At 42.7% G+C, this 25557-nt stretch overlaps 1 protein-coding gene across 3 annotated transcripts; it reads right to left on the bottom strand.

Moving 5' to 3' along the window:
* Positions 1–24661, bottom strand: kcnq2b (potassium voltage-gated channel, KQT-like subfamily, member 2b). 3 transcript variants are annotated; one of them, XM_030420245.1, is made up of 20 exons: positions 24068–24661; positions 23519–23941; positions 23119–23269; positions 22635–22725; positions 22102–22228; positions 12427–12602; positions 10391–10516; positions 9620–9730; positions 9426–9521; positions 9161–9255; positions 9013–9081; positions 8673–8702; positions 8316–8395; positions 7734–7940; positions 6502–6549; positions 6079–6187; positions 4513–4644; positions 4258–4378; positions 3970–4145; positions 1–3565 (listed from the first exon to the last, which is right to left on the bottom strand). In XM_030420245.1, the coding sequence occupies exons 2-20, from the start codon at positions 23649–23651 to the stop codon at positions 2926–2928; spliced, it is 2718 nt and encodes a 905-aa protein (XP_030276105.1). In that variant the 5' UTR covers positions 23652–23941; positions 24068–24661; the 3' UTR covers positions 1–2925. The 3 variants fall into 3 exon arrangements, with proteins under 3 accessions (XP_030276105.1, XP_030276104.1, XP_030276106.1); XM_030420244.1 differs by having other exon boundaries at positions 23519–24661; XM_030420246.1 differs by lacking the exon at positions 6502–6549 and having other exon boundaries at positions 23519–24661.
* Between the last annotated feature and the right edge of the window lie 896 nt (positions 24662–25557).

Below are 25557 nucleotides of genomic sequence, written 5' to 3' on the forward strand. Positions count from 1 at the left end.
GAAGGTTCAAGATTTTTAATACTGAAATACAATCAAACAAGCACAGTTCTGTGCAAAGAGACAGTTTATTTTAATTTGAAAAACCAATCGTGTTTGAACAAAGTATGATGAAACATGTTGAAAAATGTTCGCAAATTCAAACATGAATCCACAACACGCTGAAACTAAAATATTGATGAAATAATTTCATATTTTCAGTTTCAGTCAGGAAATGATGAGAACTTTAGGACTCATCTGTATCCATGGAAACAGCACAAGAAGTGTGTTTACTTTGAACTAAATACATTACAGTTGGCCATCAGCCAATCAAAGGAGAGCTGCTTGATCAGCTGATCAGATGTACGAACAGTCTGATGATGAAACCACATGACCACAAAGTATCACCTGTACACCTTGTATCCATGGTTTCTGGGGGCGGAGCTTAATGATGCTGCTCCTCAGGTCGTAAAAGAGACTCTTATTTTGGTAAGTTTGTCTTATTTTTGATTCCTGAGGTTTTGCTGATGCTCCTCACCGCCCCCTGCTGGACATATCAGCTGTCACATCAAAGACTTGGTTGAAAATAATACAGTCAGCAGTTGGGGTTATTAATGAGTATTGATTATAGTCAAAAGTTATAATTAATAGTGTGGATGATTACATCATATATATACATACTAAAGTTTAATAAGATCTTGATGTAAAAATGTGTTTGTGTCATAGTTATCAGTTTCTGATTCACATCATCATTCGAAACTTAACTGACAGCTAATTTAACCGCTTCAGCAAAGAGCAAGCAGCCAATCACAGCACAGCAACAGTAACCAGGCAGCAGAACACTTTTTAATCTGTGCTAGAATAAGATGCCAATGTTAGCATTCCAGGCTAACACTGTGTGCTGATGGGAAACATTATTTTGGAGGGTAACTTACTTTGAACATCCTTTGAGTCAGAGTGGGTCAAGGATGCTGTCAAAGTTTAGGCTAATGTTAGCAGCTCTGCCCTCAGCTTTAAGTGTGAGATTTACCTGAGATACTCACGTACATGTTTACAGTTAGTGTTGTCAGAATTAAAACACTACATTTGAAAGTACAGGCGCAGGACGACTGATTCAGCCAAAATGTAGCATGTCGTACACAGTATGCCAAAAATACCTGGATGTGTTCCCAGTAACCATCGGACCGGTCTACTTCCCATAATGTGTCCCACAATGCAAAGCACTGGCACGATCACAACAACCAGTCCTGTCAACAACAGGAAGTGTTTTAGGTTTTTTATGAACTGATGGTCACTAAATTTGCTGCAATGTTTTCAGAGTTGAGACGATTCACAAACGGAGACCTGACTTCACAAACACCTGCAAGGGTCGTAAGCTAACCAGCCGGCGTCCTTGCTACACAGTGGGAGTTTGTCGTTTGGGTGCTGATGTTTACTTCCACTTTCCACAACGGGCTGAGCCTGGCACACAGCAAAACACAGTTAACAGATTCATAGTGCATACTAGCATGAAAAGTGTGTGGTGACACTGCGTCCTGCATCTGTTGGTGGTTTAGCTCTACAGTCTGTTAGCATGGAATCAATCCTAATGGGTAGTACCTAATGGATTAATAGTTCAGACAAAGTCAGTGAGGACACTTGGCCAGAGACAAAGCTGCAAGATAAAAAATGTTTGAACTAAAAGCAGCGTAGCATAAAGTCTCTTTGACTTGAGTTTAAATAATGTGATGTCTTTGAATCAAGTTTAAATGTTATACATGCATTTCACAGAGTCCCACCCTGCGCACACTGTTATTGGCCAAGACCTACATAGCCTCTGACCAAAGGTCAACACCAAGAAACGTCCTGGACACAGCAGGGTAATGATGTGCAGGCAGGGGGCAGAGCATGGATCTATAATGAGCTGGATACAGCGTTGGAGGCGGAGCTCAGTTCATTTCTTTTGAAAGTTGCTAAATAATACATGAAGCTAAAAAAGCGGCTAACTTCCTGTTCAGGGACAGAATAATTCCCCTGTGCGAATCTCACAGACTTAGTTCTTAGCAGGTTGTGATGCGTTTTACAGCCGCTTCTTTCATTACGTAAGCTTCAGGATAAAAAGTCTCTGTTGTGCACCTGGTCATCATGTTATGTTGACCATTAGGCCACATTGGCTGTTCCTGAGGGTCTGGATCAGAGTGTCTTCTTTTTTTGTTTGCTTTTATTTATTCAGGGAGAGTTCACAGAAAGCATAACTCTATGTTTCAGGAGCATCCTGATCACATTCACACCTGGAAGCTGCTCAGTACAACCACAGTCTGACCTACAGCCAATCTGCAGCTGCACACGAGCAGTTGTGGTGAAGCGCCTTGATAAAGGGCACCTGAGTGATGGTGATGAGGGTGGAGCTACAGATACAGACACCAGAGCGCATTTTGTTGTTGTTGTTGTTTGAGTCCACATATCTTTTTTTTTTTAAAGCAGAGTCCTGCGTAGCACACCTTCAACATTTACCTGCAGAGAAGTTCAGGTTCCAGCTGACAGCTCAGGAAGATGCTCTTTGAGCTCTGTACAGGAAATATAGACAATTACTAAACAAACAAAACAAAAAACAACGACAGGATCTGTTGGTGTGGTGATGTGTCAGTCCGAAGTTCCTCAAGATTTAATGACTAAATTTAACAGTGGAGGGACATGATCATGGAGAGTCTTAAATCGGAAGTCAAGCAACCAATCAGGTGTGAGTGTGTCCTAGAAGTGAACCAATCAGTTACAGTTTCAAATATTCACATGAATAAAATCACTGTGACACTATAATTCCCATGATGCATCACTACGACTCCCACTGTCCACAGTTCCCATGATGCTTCACTGCAACTCAGGCTGCTGTCTTTGACTCTGTCCAGTTTTAACGTCATTTTGTCTATTTTAACTGTTCTGCTGGTTTCTGCTCCAGTTTTACCTTCGACTCTACTTAGTTCCAGTCCAGGCCTGGTCTGAGTGCGGAGAAGGGGCACAGAGCTCTGAGTCGGAGTCTGACTCCCCCTCTGCGATGTACGGCCGGACGGTGGCGCAGCGGGTGGCACCTCCTCCTCCTCCTCCCTGGTGGTCTCCCAGGTTAGCAGAGGACGAGTAGAAACCATTGTTAAGGAAGTCCAGATTTTCTCTGGACTGGGAGATGGAGAAGCCGCTGAAGGAGCGCTCCAGCTCCTCATGGTCTGCAGAGGGGATGGAGATGGAGGTGTCGCTGTCTGGCTTCACGTCCTCGCCTCCTCCGGTACCATTAGTCCCCTCTCTGCCCTTCTCAGGTCTCTCTGTCCCCCCCCGGTCTCCAGTGCTGTGTCGGTTCGATCGGTTCCCGCCATGTCTCTCTCCTGCCGGAGGAGGTGGAAGCCGAACCAGTGACCCATCCCCCACTGGACTCGGTGTGTTGCCTTGGCTACGCTGTAGAGGTGGCTGGGCCTGCTGGTGGAGCTGGGAGCTTATTGGCTGCCAGGATGTGGAGGGGGGACAGGTGGGGGTGTTGTAGTTCCTGTGTCCAGTGGAGCTGCTGGAGCGGACCATCTTTGACACAAAACGACTCTTCTCAACATGGTCACCAGGTATCACTCTGCACATCATGTAAACAACAGAAGAACAACATGTCAACAACGTGTAGCCAACAGGTAAACAATGTTGATGTAGTGTCTTTGCCAGCCAGGTCATAGTTCTAAGTGCTATATCGTAGACCTTCAGCCAAAAGGTTTCTTTAGTTCTAACTAACTGGAGGGGAGTTCCAGGCATTAAACCTTGTGTGGGAGTGTCTTTACAGAGTTGTTCAGGTCAGATCATTAGCCCTAACGACTTCCCTCCAGTTAGTTAGAACTGAAGAAGCCTCTTGGATGAGAGGTGAAAGAAACTAAAACAAGCCCAGTTGCCAATGATACAGTACATAGAAACAGGTAAACAATGTATAAACAACATTCTATCAACAGCAGGTCCTGGCCTGGTTCTAGTTGGGTATTGGACACTGACTGGAGGATCTTGGCTATGGACTGGCTTTTCTCCAGCTGATCCACCGGACTGTGGTAGGGCGGCGCTGGGTCTGGCTCCTTAGATCCAAAGTAGGCGTCAGTTTCAGCCTGAGGGATTCCCATTCGCTGGATGTAGATGTTAACCAGGAAGTCCAATTTCCTCTCCATGGACAAGACCTGAGGACACAAGACCAGCAGAGAACCAATCAGATTAAAGACTGATTCAGAAATCCAGCAGTTCTACTCTGCTCAAAGTGTTTCTAGCGTCAAACTGGTTGCCATTGTTTACCTGTTTTTCCACTTTTCCCAAACGTCCCATCATGCTCGGATCCTCAGGAAGTTCCTCATTGGCTGCTTTGGGACGGTCCTTGTCTGCAATTGGTGTTCCTCTGCCGACTATCTGATCCACCCTGCCAATCAGGAGACAGCACAGGTCCAACATACAGTAACCTCACACAGTGACCTCACAGTCAAACTTTGAAATGTCCAGTGTCCAACAAGGAAAATGTTGCAGAGAGGTAAGAGGTTACAGTGTTAGGGTTACCTTGACTGCAGGTTCTTAATGCGAGCGAGCATGTCCAGGTGTCCAGCTGAGTACTGTTCGATCACATCCATGACGTCGTAGGGACGAAGACTCTCTTTAAACTTCCTCTTAGACACCATGAAGCGCATGATACTGAGAGAGAAAGAAAAAAAGGAAGTCAGTTAACACCCACCTCTGACCACTGGGAGGAGCCCAGGTGGGCTCAGTTACTAACTGGAATGATGTTGTGAATCTAGTCCGGACTGTAGGTTCGATCCATCTCATACACCTACAGAGTGGGCTGTTATTTTCAGGGAAAGAGTCAGGGTCAGGGTTTAAGATTTAGGTCTGGGTTCTCAGAGACAAGATTAGGAGGCTACTGACCTGCTACTCCTCCATATTGAAATGAGTCAACTGAAGTGGTTCAACACCTTATCAGGATCCTCCCTGAGGACGTATCCTGCATACATCCAAGAGGGAGGAGACCACAACAAAGACCCAGAACATTTTGGGGGAGCCTGAGAACACCTTGGGGGTTTGAGCTTGGGACAAAGATGAAGAAACAGCAGCAGAATCCTGATGACTAAGTAAACACATTTGACAACCCACCAGACAACCAGTCAGTAATCATTGAAGCTCTGTAGGTTGACAACACAAGAAATATCACGACTACTATTCTGCAACTATTTATGCACAGCAACATTTCTGCTGAAAAGTCCAAGAGAGGAGGATACAAGCTGAGTGTTTGGAGGCAAGTCAGACAGAGTCCACAGAGGGAACCAAAGACACCTGTGATGTCCTCTCAACGTCGGTCACATATTTCAGACATGTTCAAAAATATTTGTGACTGGCAGCGACTGGATCTGAAGACTTCAGAATCTTTATTTTATATCTTCTTTTATATCAAACACTTTATGAGTTTCATCAGAGATTCACTCATGTGTGGCCCTGCCAACAGTCTGCTGCTCAGTCACTTATCCTTGACCAGGACCAGGAGTGACAGAAACTGGCCGGAGCTGCGACCCTAGGACCAGACCAGATAACACAGACCCAGAGACAGAATCGACACTGTGGGACATGTTTGTGCTGTGGGCTTCTGGTTTTGGTTTGCAGCAAGAATCACGTTCTGACACCAGACTGTGGTGAATTCTACAGAACTGGAAAGCTGGACTTATACAAGCAGGAGGTGGGAAGAAAAAAATGATATTTAACCCCACCTGATCAATAGGAGAGGACCGAGCAACACCAACAAGAATCATAGTAATAATAATAAAGATATAATAATAATAATAATAATCATAATAACTAAAGAATGTCTTACCAATGACAGGAGCTTGAGTGGAAAACAACAGAAAACAATGAAACAATAGAAAACAGTCAAGCTAAATGCAGGTCAGACTGACTGGTCTTACCCAACAGCTGATGACGACCTTTGACCCTGGGGTGAGCACTAATAAATAAAAAAACAAATAAAAAATGTGAATAAAAGCAGAATGATTGCAGTGCTACATAAACAGCGAGTAAAGCGATGATTGATGACAAAACAAAATGATGTTGAGAATGACGACACACAGCAACAGTTCGTACCAGATGGCTCTGATGGTGACCTTTAACCCCGGGGTCAGATCCTGAGGGACGAACTCACAATGGCAGCTCTTGTTGTCGTCAGCAATGTCTTCTCCTGGCAGGCTGGCATCTAAAACAACATCAGTGTGTCAGTCACCGCCCCCTTCCTGCTGCGTGTGGAGCTGCAGCAAGAGGACCAGCTGAGACCGTTATGGAAGGACTGATCTGTTCAGGGAAGAAACCCTAACCCTTTTTCACAATAAAAGCATTCCGTTTGTTCATCGATGGAAAAGTCTAAATGTGAAGCAACAACAGGAAGTGTTGAAACAACAGTGACTGAATCTGGAAACGTCACGATAACGCAGTTCAGTCCTGTTATGTCCTGTGTGTGTGTGTGTGTGTGTGTGTGTGTGTGTGTGTGTGTGTGTGTGTGTGTGTGCTGACCTGGTGAGCTCTTCTGCCTGAACTCTTCGTCCTGCATCTCTATCAGCACTACAGGAGGAGGCAGAGGAGGAGACAAACCTTCATCATAAGATTACACACTGCACATAGCTTAGCACAAAGACTGGAAGCCTGGGGAAAACTGTTAGCCTAGCTTAGCACAAAGACTGCAAGTAGAGGGGAACTGTTAAAGCTTGGCACAAAGACTTGAACCCGGGAGAAACAATTAGCCTAGAACAGCACAAAGACTTGAAGCCAGGGGGAAACTGTTAGCCTAGCTTAGCATAAAGACTGCAAGCAGGGGGAAACTTTTAGCATAGCTTAGCACAAAGAGTGCAAGTTGAGGTGAACTGTTAGCCTAACTTAACACAAAGACTGGAACCAGGACGAAATGGTTGGCCTAGCTCAGCACTTAACACAAAAACTGGAAGCAAGGGGAAACTGATAGCATAGTTTAGCACAAAGACTGGAAGACCATAAACACATTCAACAACTTTCGTTCCAATCATGAACCCTGCTGAAAAAACCAGCATAGACCAACACTAAAACCAGCAACAAAACACAACATATGCTGGTCTTGATGGGGACCAGTCACTAGCAAGACCAGCATATGTTGTGTTTTGGTGCTGGTCCATGCTGGTTTTTTCAGCAGGGAATACAATCATTGGAGGCCTAAACTAGTTTAAACATGGAACTTTCTCCTCCTTTTCTTTCCTTGTGTCCTCCCGTACATCCTTCACTCCTTTTCTTTTGTCACGCTTTTGTCATGAAGTCTGAATATTTAACCAACCAGAACCAGTTAAAACCAGGAAAAACCAGCTAGAACCTGTTAAAACTAGCAACTATTAACAACCAGTCAGATCATGAAGAATTAGTATTGGCTGACTAACAGAGTCCTTCAGATTTGATGATTCTTTTCTCTCCTTGTTCTCTCCAGGCTGCACACTGTACAACTGATATGAGTTGAATAATGGGATGTTATCATCACCATGGTAACGCCTGCTGTCCTGTACACTCTTCAGGTGTTTTTATAGCTGGATACAAGCTAGAGTGTATTGAAAGGGTCAGGGGTCAACAGTGACTGGGTCTACAGGATCAGGGTTCTACGGAATCAGCCATTTCACAGGATCATGGGACTACAGTTTTGGTTGCTCTGGTTGTTCTGTAGATGATGAAGTTAAAGGTTCACCTGTTGGAGGCGGAAAGTTGTTAGTGGTTGGACCTTCCCCTCTTACCCTCAGAATTCTGGCGGGAAGCAGCTCCTCGGATCTTGAAGGCCTGTCTGGTTCTGCTGCGTTCTCCAAAGCTCCAGCTCTTTGGAACCTTGCTGGGGCTGTCCTCCAAACTGGGCTCCATGCTGGGGGACCGTCGCAGGGCCTGGACATTACCCAATCCTCCAGGACCCACACCAGAAGCAACACCAGGGCCAACTGTGGGAACCACTAGAGACAGGATGGATAAAAATGGGACACACTGGAATCAGAAACAGTTTTCCTGCTTGGAACTGGTTTGTCTTTCATATCAGTCCAACAGTCTGCAGGTTTTCCGTCAGACCAGGTCCTTCAGCAGCTCATTTCAGCAGCACAGACTGCTTGGTTAAAGTTTTGTTAAACAGGTAGATTATGTGGTTCATACTGGATGGTGGGAGCGAGAACCTGCAGACTGTTGGCTCTCAACTGAACAAGCTTAACCAGAGAACTTCCTGTGAATGTTGTCAGCCACGCAGAACACACATGTGACAACAGCCTGTTCAGTGTTCAACAAATCTGAACCAGTGATCATCCAACAGAACATTAAACTTGGGTTCCAACACCCACCGTGCTGAGGAGAGCCTTTCCCTTTGGTTCCTGAACTCCGAGGAGACGAGAAGACCCTCTCCTTCAGACTGACCTTCTGACTGCAGGGCAAAAGAGGGACAGATGTCGGTGTTTGACAGTAAAGAATGAACAGGACACTCAGGTTCATTAAAGGGTCTCAGCACCTAAACACTGTCTGCAAAGATACCTGTGCTATGAGACAGGCCTGGCTCGCTAACCAATCAGAGAGCTTGTTACATCGTGTGGCTATTTTACATAAAGTCAGCACCAAGACACGCCGCAGATGCACAGGTGAACAAATATAACAGAAGAGGAACAAATCAAACAGAAGAGGTGCTGTCTCAACTTCACACTGACCTGGGAGACGGTTCAGGCTGGACGTCCTTCCTGCAGGCGGACAGTGAGATACCAAGACACAGACAGACAGACACAGAGGGAGACAGATTATTAAGTTTATTAAAACTGATTGAAGACACTTCTGTAGCACTGTGTTGTAATACTGTGTTGTAGTTATTTGTTGTAGTAGTGTGTTGTAGTACTGTGTTACAGTACTGTGTTGTGGTAATTTGTTACAGTACTGTGTTGTGGTACTGTGTTACAGTACTGTGTTGTAGGACTGTGTTGTAGTAATTTGTTGCAGTACTGTGTTGCAGTACTCTGTACTGTGTGCACTTGTACTGTATAACATATCACACACCTGAATGAGAGTCCTGATTTGTTCTTGAGGTTCCTCAATAAATCCAACTGGTTGAGAGGTGGAATCAACCTGCAGACACACAGAGTGACTATTCTTATAAAGGTAATGACAGGTGAAGAGTTTGACAGGTGGATAGTTGGAGTCTCACCTGTACATGGGGACAGAAACGGTCCTCTCATAATAATCCCAGGTTGAAGTCAAATCAGTTCGGCTCAGGTTTGTGGCATAAACCCTCCACGCTGCCTGTAGAGACACACAGCAAGGAGCCTGATTTCCAAACTAAAAGCTCAGGTGAAATCTTTGACTGTGTCGGCAACTGAAGAAAATGATTCTGCAGGAAGTGTCATTCACAATTAACAATATTAGCCTTTCACTCAGGTGTGATTCCGAGTGACATCACAGTGCTGGCTCACCTGTATGAGTCCAGCAGCTGGGTTTCGTCTCTTTTCAAAGTGTTTCTGTCGGTGCTGCTCCTGAACCTTCAGGGCAAAACCAGAGCCCAGGATCCCCTGAGAGACAGACAGACAGAGAGACAGGTGAGCTGGGCTGAACCAGGTAGAGGTTTAACTGTGTCAGGTGAACTAAGGTAAACAGTAGAGTGACTCACAGCAGGAAGAGCAAAGAATGAAACTCCAATCAGAGTGAAGGTTGCAGCCAGTAGGCGTCCGTTCCAGGTGATCGGGAACTTGTCCCCATAACCAATGGTTGTCAAGGTGATCTGACAGAAACACACACAGACCAATCAGACTCTCTCATCACAAGGACCAATCAGATTGCTCATTTCTGATTAGGCAGAGTAGGTCTTTCTTATAGCGATTTAGTTCATCATTGACATCATCCTGAACACACCTGTACCTGCCTGTACTGTGACATCATCCTGAACACACCTGTACCTGCCTGTACTGTGACATCATCCTGAACACACCTGTACCTGCCTTTACTGTGACATCATCCTGAACACACCTGTACCTGCCTGTACTGTGACATCATCCTGAACACACCTGTACCTGCCTGTACTGTGACATCATCCTGAACACACCTGTACCTGCCTTTACTGTGACATCATCCTGAACACACCTGTACCTGCCTTTACTGTGACATCATCCTGAACACACCTGTACCTGCCTTTACTCATGAGTCATAAGACAATAAGACAATTTTTAAGACAATAAAAATAAAAGATAAAATCTCTGTATGTAGATGTGTTGATGTATGAACATGTTTATTGATTAGTATGTAGATGTGTTGATGTATGAACATGTTTATTGATTAGTATGTAGATGTGTTGATGTATGAACATGTTTATTGATTAGTATGTAGATGTGTTGATATGTGCCACCCATCAGTTTTTGTGTATCATTAGTGCACAGTGTCTTACCAGTCCCCACCAGAGGGCATCTGCATACGTCTCAAACTGTTCATTGTCTTCTTTTTCTGCTAAATAAACAAGGAAACTGGCCAGAATGAGACACAAGAAGCCGATGTACCAGGCTGTGATCAGTTCCTGCAGGGGGACAGAGACCAGACACCACAGTGAGACACATTCTATCACACTGAGACACATTCTATCACAGTGAGACACATTATATCACAGTGAGAGACATTCTATCACAGTGAGACACATTATATCACAGTGAGACACATTACATCACAGTGAGACACATTCTATCACAGTGAGACACATTACATCACAGTGAGACACATTCTATCACAGTGAGACACATTCTATCACAGTGAGACACATTACATCACAGTGAGACATTACATCACAGTGAGACACATTCTATCACAGTGAGACACATTCTATCACAGTGAGACACATTACATCACAGTGAGACACATTCTATCACAGTGAGACACATTCTATCACAGTGAGACACATTACATCACAGTGAGACATTACATCACAGTGAGACACATTACATCACAGTGAGACACATTACATCACAGTGAGACACATAATATCACAGTGAGACACATTCTATCACAGTGAGACACATAATATCACTGTGAGACACATTATATCAGTGAGACAGGGCTGCACGAAAAATCGTTAAAAAATCGCGATCTCGATTCACACATACACGTGATCTCATTTCTACACACAGCGATTCTGAAGCATTTTATATCTCAAGCTGAATCACAAACAAATGCTCCTATTTTCCTCCCGGATTTTTTGAAGCGCCCCCAAACGCAGCCCTTGATTCAGTGGAGGAAGCCCACCTGCAGTTGAGTGTTTGGAAGGAGTGAGATTGAGAGGCCGTTTTCAGACAGGACAGCAAGCCGCCAATCTGCCCGTCCTCTTGGCGGCTAGGTCCGCGGTCTTAGACAGAGGGCGGATAATTGAGGGTCTGTTTTGGTCCGCCGATTTGCCGCCTCGGAGGGTACACTTATTTCCACCTCGCCTGCTAGATGGGCAACTGGACAGCCGCTGAGATCCGGGAGATGCTAGCTTCTTCTGGATCTCTAGCTTGTTGTTGTAGCCCAAACTAGGTACGGTCGCTACTTTCAAATTAAAAGCCCCCCGCTAAGAACACAGTTCTAAACTCCAGTGGGGTGCAATGTAAAGCTCTTATTTTGAAGACAAATTCGTTGTCAATTGTTCACAGCCCAACTTCGAGCTTCACGTCACGTCACATGTTTACGCCGACCCCAGAGGCAGCTTTTGGAAAAGGAGGAATATTACGCCTCCGTTTTGGAAAGCCGACCACAGCAGCTATCACATATCACCTAGCCAAGGATACAGCCCCAATAAACACTGTACAACATGAGGGATTAAAGGATGCCCTCTCATCTTGGAGACTAACTTTTTTTTTTTACTTTTGTAAAAATGATAGAACTTCAACAAAACAAAAAAAAACATTGCTTTGGCAGAGGCATAGTAGTATGCCTCTGCCATACTACAATGTTTTTTTTTGTTTTGATCAAGTTCATCAGTGCAATAAACATTTTGTGAAAGAAATCGTGCCAGAGAATCGTGATCTCAATTCTAAGCAAAAAAATCGTGATTCACATTTTTTCCAGAATCGTGCAGCCCTTAGTGAGACACATTATATCACAGTGAGACATACAGTGACACAACACAGTGACACACACAGTGAGACACACAGTGACACACAGTGACACATAGTGACAGTAATGTGAAAACACAAGTTTTACTCTGACAGCAGTTGAAGTGGAGACAGTAAAGGTAGCTGAAGTGTTTGAATTGTAACTGATGTCACGATTACCCCCCCTCCTCCTGGCTCTCTGTCTCTCTCTCTGTCTGCCCCCATGTTAGTTGTGACTTGGTACTATACATATAAAGATATTGATTGATGGATTGATTGATTGATTGATTGACCATTTACTATTGACAACAGTTGAAATGGTAGTTGAAGTGGTTGACAGACAGACAGATATGTTCCATGTTACCTTGCTGTGGGCGTAGACCACTGATCCAAGAAGTTTCCAGGTTCCTCCCCGACGGTCCATCCTGATCATCCTCAGAATCTGAAGAAAACGAAGCGACCTGATGGCTGAAGTGGCAAAGACGTTCCCCTGAGTCCCTGCAGCCAACACTGAGATGGACGCTATCAGTACCATGATGTCTGCAGACAGGTCACAGAGAGACAGGCCACAGAGAGAGAGAGAGACAGGTCAGAGAGAGACAGGTCAGAGAGAGACAGGTCAGAGAAAGATACAGATCAGAGAGAGACAGGCCATACAGAGAGAGAGACAGGTTGCTTGGCAACGGAAAACAGAAGTCATGGTTTACATGAGCTCCTAAATAATTGTACCTGTTTGTTGTTAAAACAGAGTCAAATGCGTATATTTTACACTTATATGCGATAAGAAAGGAAGAAGAAGACAAATACAACCTCAAAAGGGAAAAAAATCATCAGAAACGAAGAAAAGGAAGGATTACAGTGGACAATTAATAAACAGAGGAGCAGACACAAGGACAAAATCAGGAGAATGCTAGCTGCTAGCTATCAATCTACAGCCAAGGTACTGAAGAACATTCATCTACTAAGAAATTGAGGAAATGTGTCTGTAACAAAAACGTGAAAAGGAACTGGAAAACCCTGAAAACCTTCACGTATTTTATGATTAATTTGTATGCTCATGCAATGCTTTAACAGTCAGCTAAATTAAGCTAACATTAGCATTGACAGTTAACAGTCGGGATTCCATTCTGCTGTCAGTTAGGCCTATTCCATTCAAATAAGGCCCAGTGAGAACCAACTGACATTAGAAGTAATCTGACCAATTAGAATGCTGTATAGCAACAGCCCCACCAACATGAGCCAATCAGAGACACTCCCACAATGCTCAGCTCTGGCTAACTACCACCCAATCCACTACCCTTCTGAGGTAAAAAATGAATCTCAGAGAAAAGATTTTAAACAGAAGCTACTGGAGGGAAAACCTGAGACTCTGTTTGCTGACCTTTATAAAAATGGAGATGTCAGCAACATAATATTTTACACTGGACACCCAAGTGCATGGCACAGGGCCATCATTCCCCACCACCCCTCTGCAGAAAGAAAAGGCATTTGTAATGGATGGAAACTACAGCTGAAAGAGAGTGAAGACCCAAATACAGTGATAACAACTATCAACATCTACAAAACTGGGAAAATTATGGTACAAGAATATTGAAAGAACTTCCAACTGGATTTTCAAACCCTCAAAACACTAGCAGGAGCACAGAAAGAGAAATCTGGCCCTGCTGTCACTCTCCCTATGGACCCCCCACAGACAACTTCAGCCCCACCACCACCACCACACAACAGCCTGGCAGAAGAGGAACAGAACGGCATGGAGAGGGAACTGACCAGCAATATACACCCTCTCATAAGTACGACCATGAATGAAATGAGAGATAAGCTTGCACATATGGAAAGTGAACTAGTGCAACTTCAGGAAACATCCCTCCAGACAAACTCCCTGAGAGAATCAAACAAAGCCATCCATCAGCAACTGTCAACAATGAAGACACAATATGAAGACACCCAGACCCAGCTAAAAGAACTTCAGCATGACAGAGACACAAGCAGGAAAGAACTAGTCATACTAACAGAACTGCTAAGAGAAATGCAGCAAGAGAGAATTGACAATAAGAAAGAGATCTCTTCACTGGCTGAGAAGCTGAGAGAGAGAGAAGTGACAATTGACAGTCTAAATGAGCAGCTGCAACTTCCTACAAACCCAAACCTCCCGGAACCACAAATCCCCACCAGCCCACTGGCTACCTCTCCTGACTTGCAGCAGCCACCAGAAGTGCAGACAAACCCCAGTCTTCCCTACGAACACCCAGCAGAGCAACTATTAGCTCCCATCGTACAACACACATCTGACATTATCTTTCTAATGGACTTTCTTTCATTCTTTCTTTCGTCCAAGAATGGGAAATTCTTGGACGAAAAAAGGCTGTTTCCAAAACACAGCGTAACCAAAATCAGATGTGCCACCACCAACAGAGCCCTTGACCTGCTGTCTGACGAACATCTTGGCAGCCCAAGTCACATCATAATTCATAAAGGCACCAATGATCTGAGAACCCAGCAGGAACGGGTAGCAACATCACTAAGAGCAGTGATCAACAAGGCCAGCAACACTTTTCCTAGCACAAAGATAGCCATGTCCACTTTGCTCCCATGAAAAGAATTCCACCCTAAAACAATTTTAGGAATCAATGCCAGCATGTCAAGAGATTGTGCCCTCAGACCCAATGTATACCTGGCCCATCACCCAACCCTCAACATGGACAACCTCTACGACAACATACACCTTAAAAAAGAAAACATTTCTACCTTTGCAAGAACACTGAAAGACACTGCACTGGGCCGTATCCCCACATCGAACCACCAAAACAACAGAGGAGAAGACTGAACACAGGCAGCACCAACCGGGACACAGGGACCAGCACACCGTAGACGAGAAAGGAGAGCTCCACCACACCAACAACCACAGCACCGCCCTTCTCAGCACCCAGGACATGGCACAACTAGAGAGTCCCCAGAGAACCGCCAAGGAACTCCTGAATATCTTCCCCCACTTTTATTTTTATTTTTTTTTAATTAATTTTATCCTTTTATGAATTTTTTAATTTAAGTATAGAATTTCAACCAATTCTATACCTAAAACAATCTCTTGCAATTCTAGGCATATAACCCATAGTTGAAAGAACGCATTTCCACTCTTTATAAAAACAACAACAAATTCAATAATTATATTGTAGTATGAAACGATATGAATTTTTTATAATCAGCCAATGGAATGTCCAAGGGCTAAGATCATCAGCCTTTGGACTAAAAAGCAATAACTCTGAGTTTACTGATGAACTCAAAAACTCTGACATCATTATTTTAATGGAGACGTGGGACAGAGGAGACTTGCCCACCGGCTGTCCTCCAGGCTATGGAGAGTTGACAGTTAATTCAAGAAAACTTCCTGGAGTAACACAAGGAAGGAACTCAGGGGGAATACTTATTTGGTTTAAAGCTGAATACACAAATTACATTGAACTTGTTAGAGAAGGTGAAAATTATACGTATATGGCTTAAGTTAAAAAAAGACCTGACCTCCAATACCCAAAACATCTTTCTATGTGCGATCTACATCCCTCCAGCTGAATCTCCTTACTTTAAAGAACAAACCTTTGCTGCTCTAGAAGAAGATATCAACTATTTCCAAACACAGGGAAATATCTTACTTGTAGGTGATATGAATGCACGCACAGCAGAAGAATCGGACGCAACTAACACAAAAGGAGACAAATACATGAATAACAGAACTAACACCTGTCTAACTCTCCCCCCCAGGAATAATTATGACAAAATGACAAACAAACATGGGAAAGAACTACTGCAGCTCTGCCGGGCCCTCAGTCTGTACATAGTCAATGGTCGGACAAGAGGGGACTCTTTTGGCCGTTACACCTACAGCTCTTCTCTTGGCAGTAGCACAGTGGATTACGCAATAACAGATTTAGACCCTTTCTCTTTCAGAGCATTCACAGTTAAGCAACAAACCCCCTTTTCAGACCATAACCAGATCAATACACACTTAAAAAGAACACTCGCTAACCAACCTTGCCCCAATCCCAGTAAACTATATAACATAACAACTCACTACAAGTGGGAGCAGAACAGATTACCTGAATATCAGGAGGCAATGAGCAGCCATGGAACCCAAGAGCATTTAAATGCTTTCCTGGCCCACACATATCCACACAGTAAAGAAGGAGTAAACGTAGCCACAAAGCACATCAACAATATCTTCCATTATGTGGCACAACAATCTAATTTACCCTTCCTAAAACAAAACCCAAAAAAGGGAAAGCAAGAAAAATGGTATGACTCAGAATGCAAAAACATTAGGAAAAAACTAAGACAATTATCCAACCAAAAGCACAGGGATCCAGAAAATCAGGACCTACGTATTCATTACAGTGACACACTCAAACAATACAAACAAACACTGAGAACTAAAAAAGAACCGCACCATAAAAACCAGGTGAACCTAATTGAAGAATCAATAAACAGTTTCTGGGACCACTGGAAGACCTTAAACAAAAGTAATAATAATAATAATCTAGCCATTCAAGATGGTGATATCTGGATAAAGCACTTCAAAGACTTATACCAAACAACAAGTAACACGCCCGAACGAGACCAAATACAAGGAAAATTTAATCAATTAGAAACAATCATTAAGGACTACCAAAACCCATTAGATTATGAAATTACTGAAAAAGAGTTGGACCAAAAATTGAAAACCCTAAAATGTAGAAAAGCCTGTGGACCTGACGGCATCCTAAATGAGATGCTTAAACACACAGACTCTAAATTCAAATCAGCCATTCTGAAACTTTTTAATTTAGTACGCAGAGTTGGCTATTTTCCTGAGATATGGAACGAAGGACTGATAAGTCCCATATTTAAAAGTGGAGACAAGACAGACCCCCAGAATTACCGTGGGATCTGTATAAACTCATGTCTTGGAAAGGTTTTATGTAGTATACTAAATTCAAGAATTATAGATTTCATTACAGAACATCATGTATTAAGCAGAAGCCAAATTGGATTCCTACCTAAATTTAGAACCACAGACCATATTCTTACACTGCACACTCTAATTGATAAATATGTCCAAAAAAATAACATAAAAATATATGCTTGCTTTGTGGATTTTCAAAAAGCCTTTGATTCAATCTGGCACAATGGCCTTTTCTTTAAATTAATCGAAAGTGGTATCGGAGGAAGTATACGATTTGATCAAATCAATGTATACTAACGGAAAATGCTCAATTAAGATTGGAACAAAGAAAACAGAATCTTTCTTCCAGGAACGTGGAGTAAGACAAGGCTGTAACCTGAGCCCCACGCTATTTAATATATATATATTGATGAACTGGCAAAACAAATAGAGAATTCCTCTGCACCTGGACTGAAACTACAAGACACTGAAGTTAAATGTCTCCTTTATGCTGATGACCTGGTCCTGTTGTCCCCCACAAGAGAAGGTTACAGCAACACTCATCACAACTGGAAAAATACTGTCAGGCCTGACAGTCAACCAGCCCAAAACCAAAGTGCTCATTGTTCAGAACAGGTCCAGACTACAGAGAATCAACACCAGTTTCAATAGGAAACAACCCTGTCGAACAAACAAATCATTATACATATTTAGGACTAAAAATCTCAAACACAGGAAATTTTAGCTTGGCTGTGAATGAACTGAAAGACAAAGCAAAAAGGGCTTTCTATATTAAGAAAACAATAAACACCAAACTACCAATTAGAACCTGGCTTAAAATATTCAAATCAATCATCGAACACATTGCATTATATGGCAGCGAGGTGTGGGGTCCACAAACTCAACAAGACTGGACAAAATGGGACAAACATCCCATTGAGATCCTGCATGCAGAGTTCTGCAAAAGTATCCTCCAGGTGCAGAGAAGAGCTCCCAACTCTGCATGCAGAGCTGAATTAGGCCAATATCCTCTACTGTTAAATATTCAAAAACGAGCCCTAAATGTCTGGAATCATATTAAAACAAGTGACCCACTCTCCTTTTCTCACAAAGCCCTATGCTGCCAGGAGTTGAACCCACAAAGGAGTCCCCTCTGCCTGCTGGCCCTGAGGCTGAGCGAACCATCACCCACTCAGATCATTACACCACGACCACCTCAGAACATAAGACCCAACCACATTATGATTAAAGAAAAAGCAAAATACATAGATTATTGGACAGAACTAATAGAATCCCAGAACAAAGTGGAAACATATGTAGCCCTAAACAGACAGTACACTGTGGCAGCCTACCTGACCACAGTGTCTGACACCAAACTGAGGAGAACACTGACTCAGTACAGACTGAGTGAGCACCACCTGGCAGTGGAGGTGGGCTGACAGTACAGACTGAGTGAGCACCACCTGGCAGTGGAGGTGGGCCGGCACAGACACACCTGGCTGCCCAGAGAGGAGAGGTTGTGTTCCTACTGTGATCAGGGAGCAGTAGAGACAGAGCTGCACTTCCTTACTTACTGCAGCAAATATGAAGGTCTCAGAGACCAATATTTTACAAAAATAATCAAAATATTCCCAGATTTCCTCAATCTAAGTGACCCAGAGAGACTTCCGGTCCTGCTGGGAGAGAGGGAGGACTGCTGTAGACTGCAGTGAGATATGTAGCAGCCTGCCATGAGCTCCGTCACTCTGTGAGCCCCCCGTCACACATGGCTGATCATTAATGATTATTAACTAATAATCAACCTGTTATATATATTTATGTCTTATGTTACTCTTACCTACCTTCCATAGCCCTTCTTGTTCTCCATGCCCTTTTCTTTTACTATTGTTTATTTATTATTGTTTATTATTGTTTGTTATAGTTTTATTCTTTATTATTGTTTATTTTGTCTATTTATGTTTATTATTACCGTTATAACTTGTATTAAGATGCTTTGGCAACATTGTATTGTATACAGTCATGCCAATAAAGCCACTTGAATTGAATTGAATTGACAGGTCAGAGAGAGACAGGCCATACAGAGAGAGAGAGAAGTGTTGTCACAGTCTGAGAGTAAATAAAGTGTTGTTAAGGGTGAGAGTAAACAAAGTGTTGTTAAAGTCTAAAAGTAAATGAAGTGTTGTAACAGTCTGAGAGTAAATAAAGTGTTGTTAAGGGTGAGAGTAAACGAAGTGTTGTTAAAGTCTAAAAGTAAATGAAGTGTTGTCACAGTCTGAGAGTAAATAAAGTGTTGTTAAGGGTGAGAGTAAACGAAGTGTTGTTAAAGTCTAAAAGTAAATGAAGTGTTGTCACAGTCTGAGAGTAAATAAAGTGTTGTTAAGGGTGAGAGTAAACGAAGTGTTGTTAAAGTCTAAAAGTAAATGAAGTGTTACAGTCTAAGAGTACATTTCATTTTTTTATTTTTATGTTATTTAACCTTTATTTAACCAGATAAAAGCCCATTGAGATCAGGATCTCTTTCACAAGGGTGACCTGGCCAAAAAGGTCAGCAGCACGAGACATAACAGCAGTACATGTCAACACAGATTACAAAGAGTAACAGATAGAATAAAACAAACAATTTTAGAGATGCAACAGTAGCATAACAAACAATTAATTTAAGATTTGAAACACAGGCACTGTGCAGTGAGTTTCCTCTGCCTATCTTTCAGGATAGAGCGGAATGCTCCAAGTGGAATTAGTTTAGAGAGTTTCAAATATATAGTCTGAGAGTAAACAAAGTGTTGTTACAGTCTGAGAGTAAATGAAGTGTTGTTATAGGCTGAGAGTAAACAAAGTGTTGTTAAAGACTGAGAGTAAATGAAATGTTGTTATGGCCTAAAAGTAAATAAGGTGTTACAGTCTGAGAGTAAATGAAGTGTTGTTAAAGGCTGAGAGTAAACAAAGTGTTGTTAAAGGCTGAGAGTAAATGAAGTGTCGTTAAAGTCTGAGAGTAAATGAAGTGTTGTTAAAGGCTGAGAGTAAATGAAGTGTTACAGTCTGAGAGTAAATTAAGTGTTGTTAAAGGCTGAGAGTAAACAAAGTGTTGTTAAAGGCTGAGAGTAAATGAAGTGTTGTTAAAGGCTGAGAGTAAATGAAGTGTTGTTAAAGGCTGAGAGTAAATGAAGTGTTACAGTCTGAGAGTAAATGATGTGTTGTTAAAGGCTGAGAGTAAACGAAGTGTTGTTAAATACTGAGAGTAAATGAAGTGTTGTTAAGGTCTAAAAGTAAATGAAGTGTTACAGTCTGAGAGTAAATGAAGTGTTGTCACAGTCTGAGAGTAAATGAAGTGTTGTTAAAGTCTAAGAGTAAATGAAGTGTTACAGTCTAAGAGTAAATTTTCTTTTTTTCTTTTTATTTTATTTAACCTTTATTTAACCAGATAAAAGCCCATTGAGATCAGGATCTCTTTCACAAGGGTGACCTGGCCAAAAAGGTCAGCAGCACGAGACATAACAGCAGTACATGTCAACACAGAATACAAAGAGTAACAGATAGAATAAAACAAACAATTTTAGAGATGCAACAGTAGCATAACAAACAATTAATTTAAGATTTGAAACACAGGCACTGTGCAGTGAGTTTCCTCTGCCTATCTTTCAGGATAGAGCGGAATGCTCCAAGTGGAATTAGTTTAGAGAGTTTCAAATATATAGTCTGAGAGTAAACAAAGTGTTGTTAAAGGCTGAGAGTAAATGAAGTGTTGTTAAAGTCTAAAAGTAAATGAAGTGTTACAGGCTGAGAGTAAATAAAGTGTTGTTAAAGGCTGAGAGTAAACAAAGTGTTGTTAAAGGCTGAGAGTAAACGAAGTGTTGTTAAAGTCTAAAGGTAAATGAAGTGTTACAGTCTGAGAGTAAACAAAGTGTTGTTACAGTCTGAGAGTAAATGAAGTGTTGTTAAAGGCTGAGAGTAAATAAAGTGTTGTTATAGGCTGAGAGTAAACAAAGTGTTGTTAAAGACTGAGAGTAAATGAAATGTTGTTATGGCCTAAAAGTATATAAGGTGTTACAGTCTGAGAGTAAATGAAGTGTTGTTAAAGTCTAAAAGTAAATGAAGTGTTACAGTCTGAGAGTAAACAAAGTGTTGTTAAAGGCTGAGAGTAAATGAAGTGTCGTTAAAGTCTGAGAGTAAATGAAGTGTTGTTAAAGGCTGAGAGTAAATGAACTGTTACAGTCTGAGAGTAAATTAAGTGTTGTTAAAGGCTGAGAGTAAACAAAGTGTTGTTAAAGGCTGAGAGTAAATGAAGTGTCGTTAAAGTCTGAGAGTAAATGAAGTGTTGTTAAAGGCTGAGAGTAAATGAACTGTTACAGTCTGAGAGTAAATTAAGTGTTGTTAAAGGCTGAGAGTAAACAAAGTGTTGTTAAAGGCTGAGAGTAAACGAAGTGTTGTTAAAGGCTGAGAGTAAATGAAGTGTTACAGTCTGAGAGTAAATGAAGTGTTGTTAAAGGCTGAGAGTAAATGAAGTGTTGTTAAAGGCTGAGAGTAAACAAAGTGTTGTTAAAGACTGAGAGTAAATGAAATGTTGTTAAGGCCTAAAAGTAAATAAGGTGCTACAGTCTGAGCATAAATGAAGTGTTGTCACAGTCTGAGAGTAAATGAAGTGCTGTTAAAGTCTAAAAGTAAATGAAGTGTTACAGTCTGAGAGTAAACAAAGTGTTGTTAAAGGCTGAGAGTAAACAAAGTGTTGTTAAAGGCTGAGAGTAAATGAAGTGTTACAGTCTGAGAGTAAATGAAGTGTTGTTAAAGGCTGAGAGTAAATGAAGTGTTATAGTCTGAGAGTAAATGATGTGTTCTTAAAGGCTGAGAGTAAACGAAGTGTTGTTAAATACCGAGAGTAAATGAAGTGTTGCTAAGTTCTAAAAGTAAATGACGTGTTACAGTCTGATAGTAAATGAAGTGTTGTCACAGTCTGAGAGTAAATGAAGTGTTGTTAAAGTCTAAGAGTAAATGAAGTGTTACAGTCTGAGAGTAAATGAAGTGTTGTTAAAGGCTGAGAGTAAACAAAGTGTTGTTAATGTCTGAGAGTAAATGAAGTGTTGTTACAGTCTGAGAGTAAATGAAGGGTTTTAATGTCATCAGACTCACCAATGACACAGAATGGTTTTCTGGCGAATTTGAGTCGTCCTCTCCATCCTCTGTACCGACAGCAACACCCTGCAGCCCAGATCCTCACCATGTACTCCACCCCAAACACCACGATGGTCACCACTTCCTGATGAATGATACAAGTGTGAGAGAACCAACACTAATCTGATGATGCAGTTACAGAGTCACTTCCTACTGTTCATAGACATTGTGACACATTCTGATCTCACAGTGTCAAACACATGAACGAGAGGCAGCTGCTTCATAACTTGATGTTGATCAAGATGAATCAAGATGTCCCTGCTGTTCACACAAAAACTTCCACCTTTAGTTTACGGGGACATAAAACTGAGTAAGGAAGCAAATATCACAATTTAGAAGCTGAAAACAGAACAATGGTTCGTCTACAGATTGTTAGAAAATATCATCAAACTACAGACGAAAAGCTAAATGTACAAAACGTCAGGAGTTCTGTCGACAGATTTTTTTCAGATCACTGTGACGCTCTGATCTGAAGGTAAATGAGGTTTTACCAGGGTGTAGAGAGCGTCCTCCGAACTCTTCTCATATTCTTTGATGGTGGAGAACACAGACAGAACTAGACAGGAGAACACCAGCAGGAACCTGAACAGAGAACATACATTAAAAATACACACACACACGCACACACACACACATTATATTCCTGCATCAGGTCTCTGAACACTGACCTCAAACACCTGACCTGATGTCTGTATTCAGTTATTGATCTTCAGTAAGAGCAAACTGCACACACCTCCTCATCTATAATGGTGCATCAAGTTCATGTGATCACCACTAAAGTTACATTTTAGTTAACGATATATATATATATATATATAAATTTTAGTTAACTATGTTTATATGTATATATATATATATATATATATATATATATATATATATATATATATATATATATATATACACATGCAGATATATATACCTGCAGACCTATACGTGCAGACCGAGAGGTTTAACCTATAGACAGGTATTTACACATATGCATGGTAGATGAAGGCCCATCCTCGCGGCCTCTCCAGGACGTTGTACAGGTAGTTCTGCAGTCGTCTGTAGAAGGCGTTTCTTTTCGGAGGTTTCTTTCCTCCAGAGACGCTGCTGCGCTGCCGCCGAGGACCCTCCTCCCCACCTGGTGTAGAGGAGGTAGACAGGTAAATGCAGTATGTCATATGTTAATATTTACAGACTGACTGTCAAACTGTACGTGGCTGTTGAGATATCACGCTCATGTTTGTTAACTCACTGCTTGTTTCTTGTGTTCAGACATAAAAAGTCACATGTTTCTGTTGTTCAGAAGAGCACGCACACACACACACACACACACACACACCAGCAGCGCCGTTACCGTGCGTGTGTGTGTGCGTGCGTGCTTGTTTACCTGCTATCAGCAGAGCTCCGTCCCTGCTGGACTCGGTCCCCCCTGCTTCTAGACCTACGAAGCCGACCTTCAGCTTCTTCTGGTCGGCCGGCGCTCCGGGGAACACCCCGCCGTTCCGGGATTTCTGCACCATGATGGAGACGCGACCTGCACCGACCCGCCGATCTACTGACAGCCCGGAGATACAGCGACGAGGCCGGCCAGGCCCGGCGAGTGCATCACTGCTGCGGAACAGAGGAAGAGAACGAGAAGAGGAAGAAAAGACGAGGAGGAGAAGAGGACAGCAGGACGGAGGCGAAGAGGAGGCGAAGAGGAGGAAAAGAGGAGAACAGGACGGAGGGGAAGCGGAGGAGAAGAGGAGGAGAAGAGGAGAGCAGGACGGAGCAGATCCGCTGATCAGCAGCTTTTTTTCTCAACGACTTCCTGCACAAAAAGGAAGTAGAGTTACGTCATCGACTGTTATTGATCAACATGACAGATTAAAAAGAAAAAGCCAATGATAAGATGATCGACTCGATCATTGAGCAGAAACAGATGAAAGCCCGTTACCATGGTGACATGATAATCTGATGGTGGTTACTGTGACAACCAGAGGAGAGAGGAGAGAGAGGAGGAGAGAGCGAGACAGAGAGAGGAGGAGAGAGGAGGAAGAGAGAGAGACAGAGAGAGAAGGAGAGAGGAGGAAGAGAGAGAGACATAGAGAGGAGGAGAGAAAGAGACAGAGAGAGAGGGGGACGAGAGAGAGGAGGAGATAGAGAGACACTACCACTACAAAGCCCTACGATGCCAAGAGAGCAAAGAAGGGAGTCCCCTCAGCCAGCTGGTCCACAGGCTGAGCTCCAACAGCACCGGGCACCAAGACCGCCCTCACACCATCCAGCCCCACCAAATTATAGCAAAAGAAAAAGACAATTACATCAACTATTGGACATCCGCAACCAAAACCCAAAGCAAACTCCAATGCTATTTGGCCCTAAACAGACAATACTCCATGGCAGATTATCTGAGCTCTGTAACTGACCCGAGACTGAGGAAAACGTTGACTATGTACAGACTCAGCGACCACAGCCGGGCCTTAGAGAGCGGCAGACACAGACAGACCCGGCTGTCCAGAGAGGACCGGCTGTGTCGGTTCCGTCCACACGGACAGACCCGGCTGTCCAGAGAGGACCGGCTGTGTCGGTTCCGTCCACACAGACAGACCCGGCTGTCCAGAGAGGACCGGCTGTGTCGGTTCCGTCCACACAGACAGACCCGGCTGTCCAGAGAGGACCGGCTGTGTCGGTTCCGTCCACACAGACAGACCCGGCTGTCCAGAGAGGACCGGCTGTGTCGGTTCTGTGCACACAGACAGGTGGAGACAGAGCAGCACTTCCTGCTGCACTGTGACACATACACAGACATCAGAACCCAGATATACACTAAAATCACAGGTACAACCCCAGACTTCCCCAAACTATCAGACCAAGAAAAACTACAACATTTACTGGGAGAAAAAACTGGCACTGCTGTAGATGCAGCGAGATCTGTGAATGCTGCCACAGGAGAAGAGACGAGCTGCACAACAACACCTGACATGATTTCCTCCACATGAACCAGCTGATCCTGACTGGGTTCTTACCTGCACACTGATATTCTGTTTACTATTGTTGTTATTATTGCTATTATTGTTATTGTTATTATCATTATTATTATTGTTATCATTATTATTGTTAACATTTTTTCTGTAATCCTGTACGCTTTGGCAATATTGTGAACCACAGTCATGCCAATAAAGCTTGTTGAAATTGAGAGACAGAGAGAGAGAGAGGAGGAGAGAGAGAGACAGAGAGAGAGACAGAGAGAGAGACAGAGACAGAGAGAGGAGGAAGAGAGAGAGGAGAGAGAGAGGAGAGAGGAGGAAGAGAGAGAAACAGAAAGAGGGAAATGAAATGAAATTTTTATTGATCTGTTTATTGTCTGTAGGTCATCATACATAATATATCATGTTTACTGTTTGTCACTCTGATAGGAAGTAATAAAGTTTTACTCGTCCTTCA

The sequence above is a fragment of the Sparus aurata genome, chromosome 6 (genome assembly GCF_900880675.1).
Source record: "Sparus aurata chromosome 6, fSpaAur1.1, whole genome shotgun sequence".
Classification (NCBI taxonomy): Eukaryota; Metazoa; Chordata; class Actinopteri; order Spariformes; family Sparidae; genus Sparus; species Sparus aurata.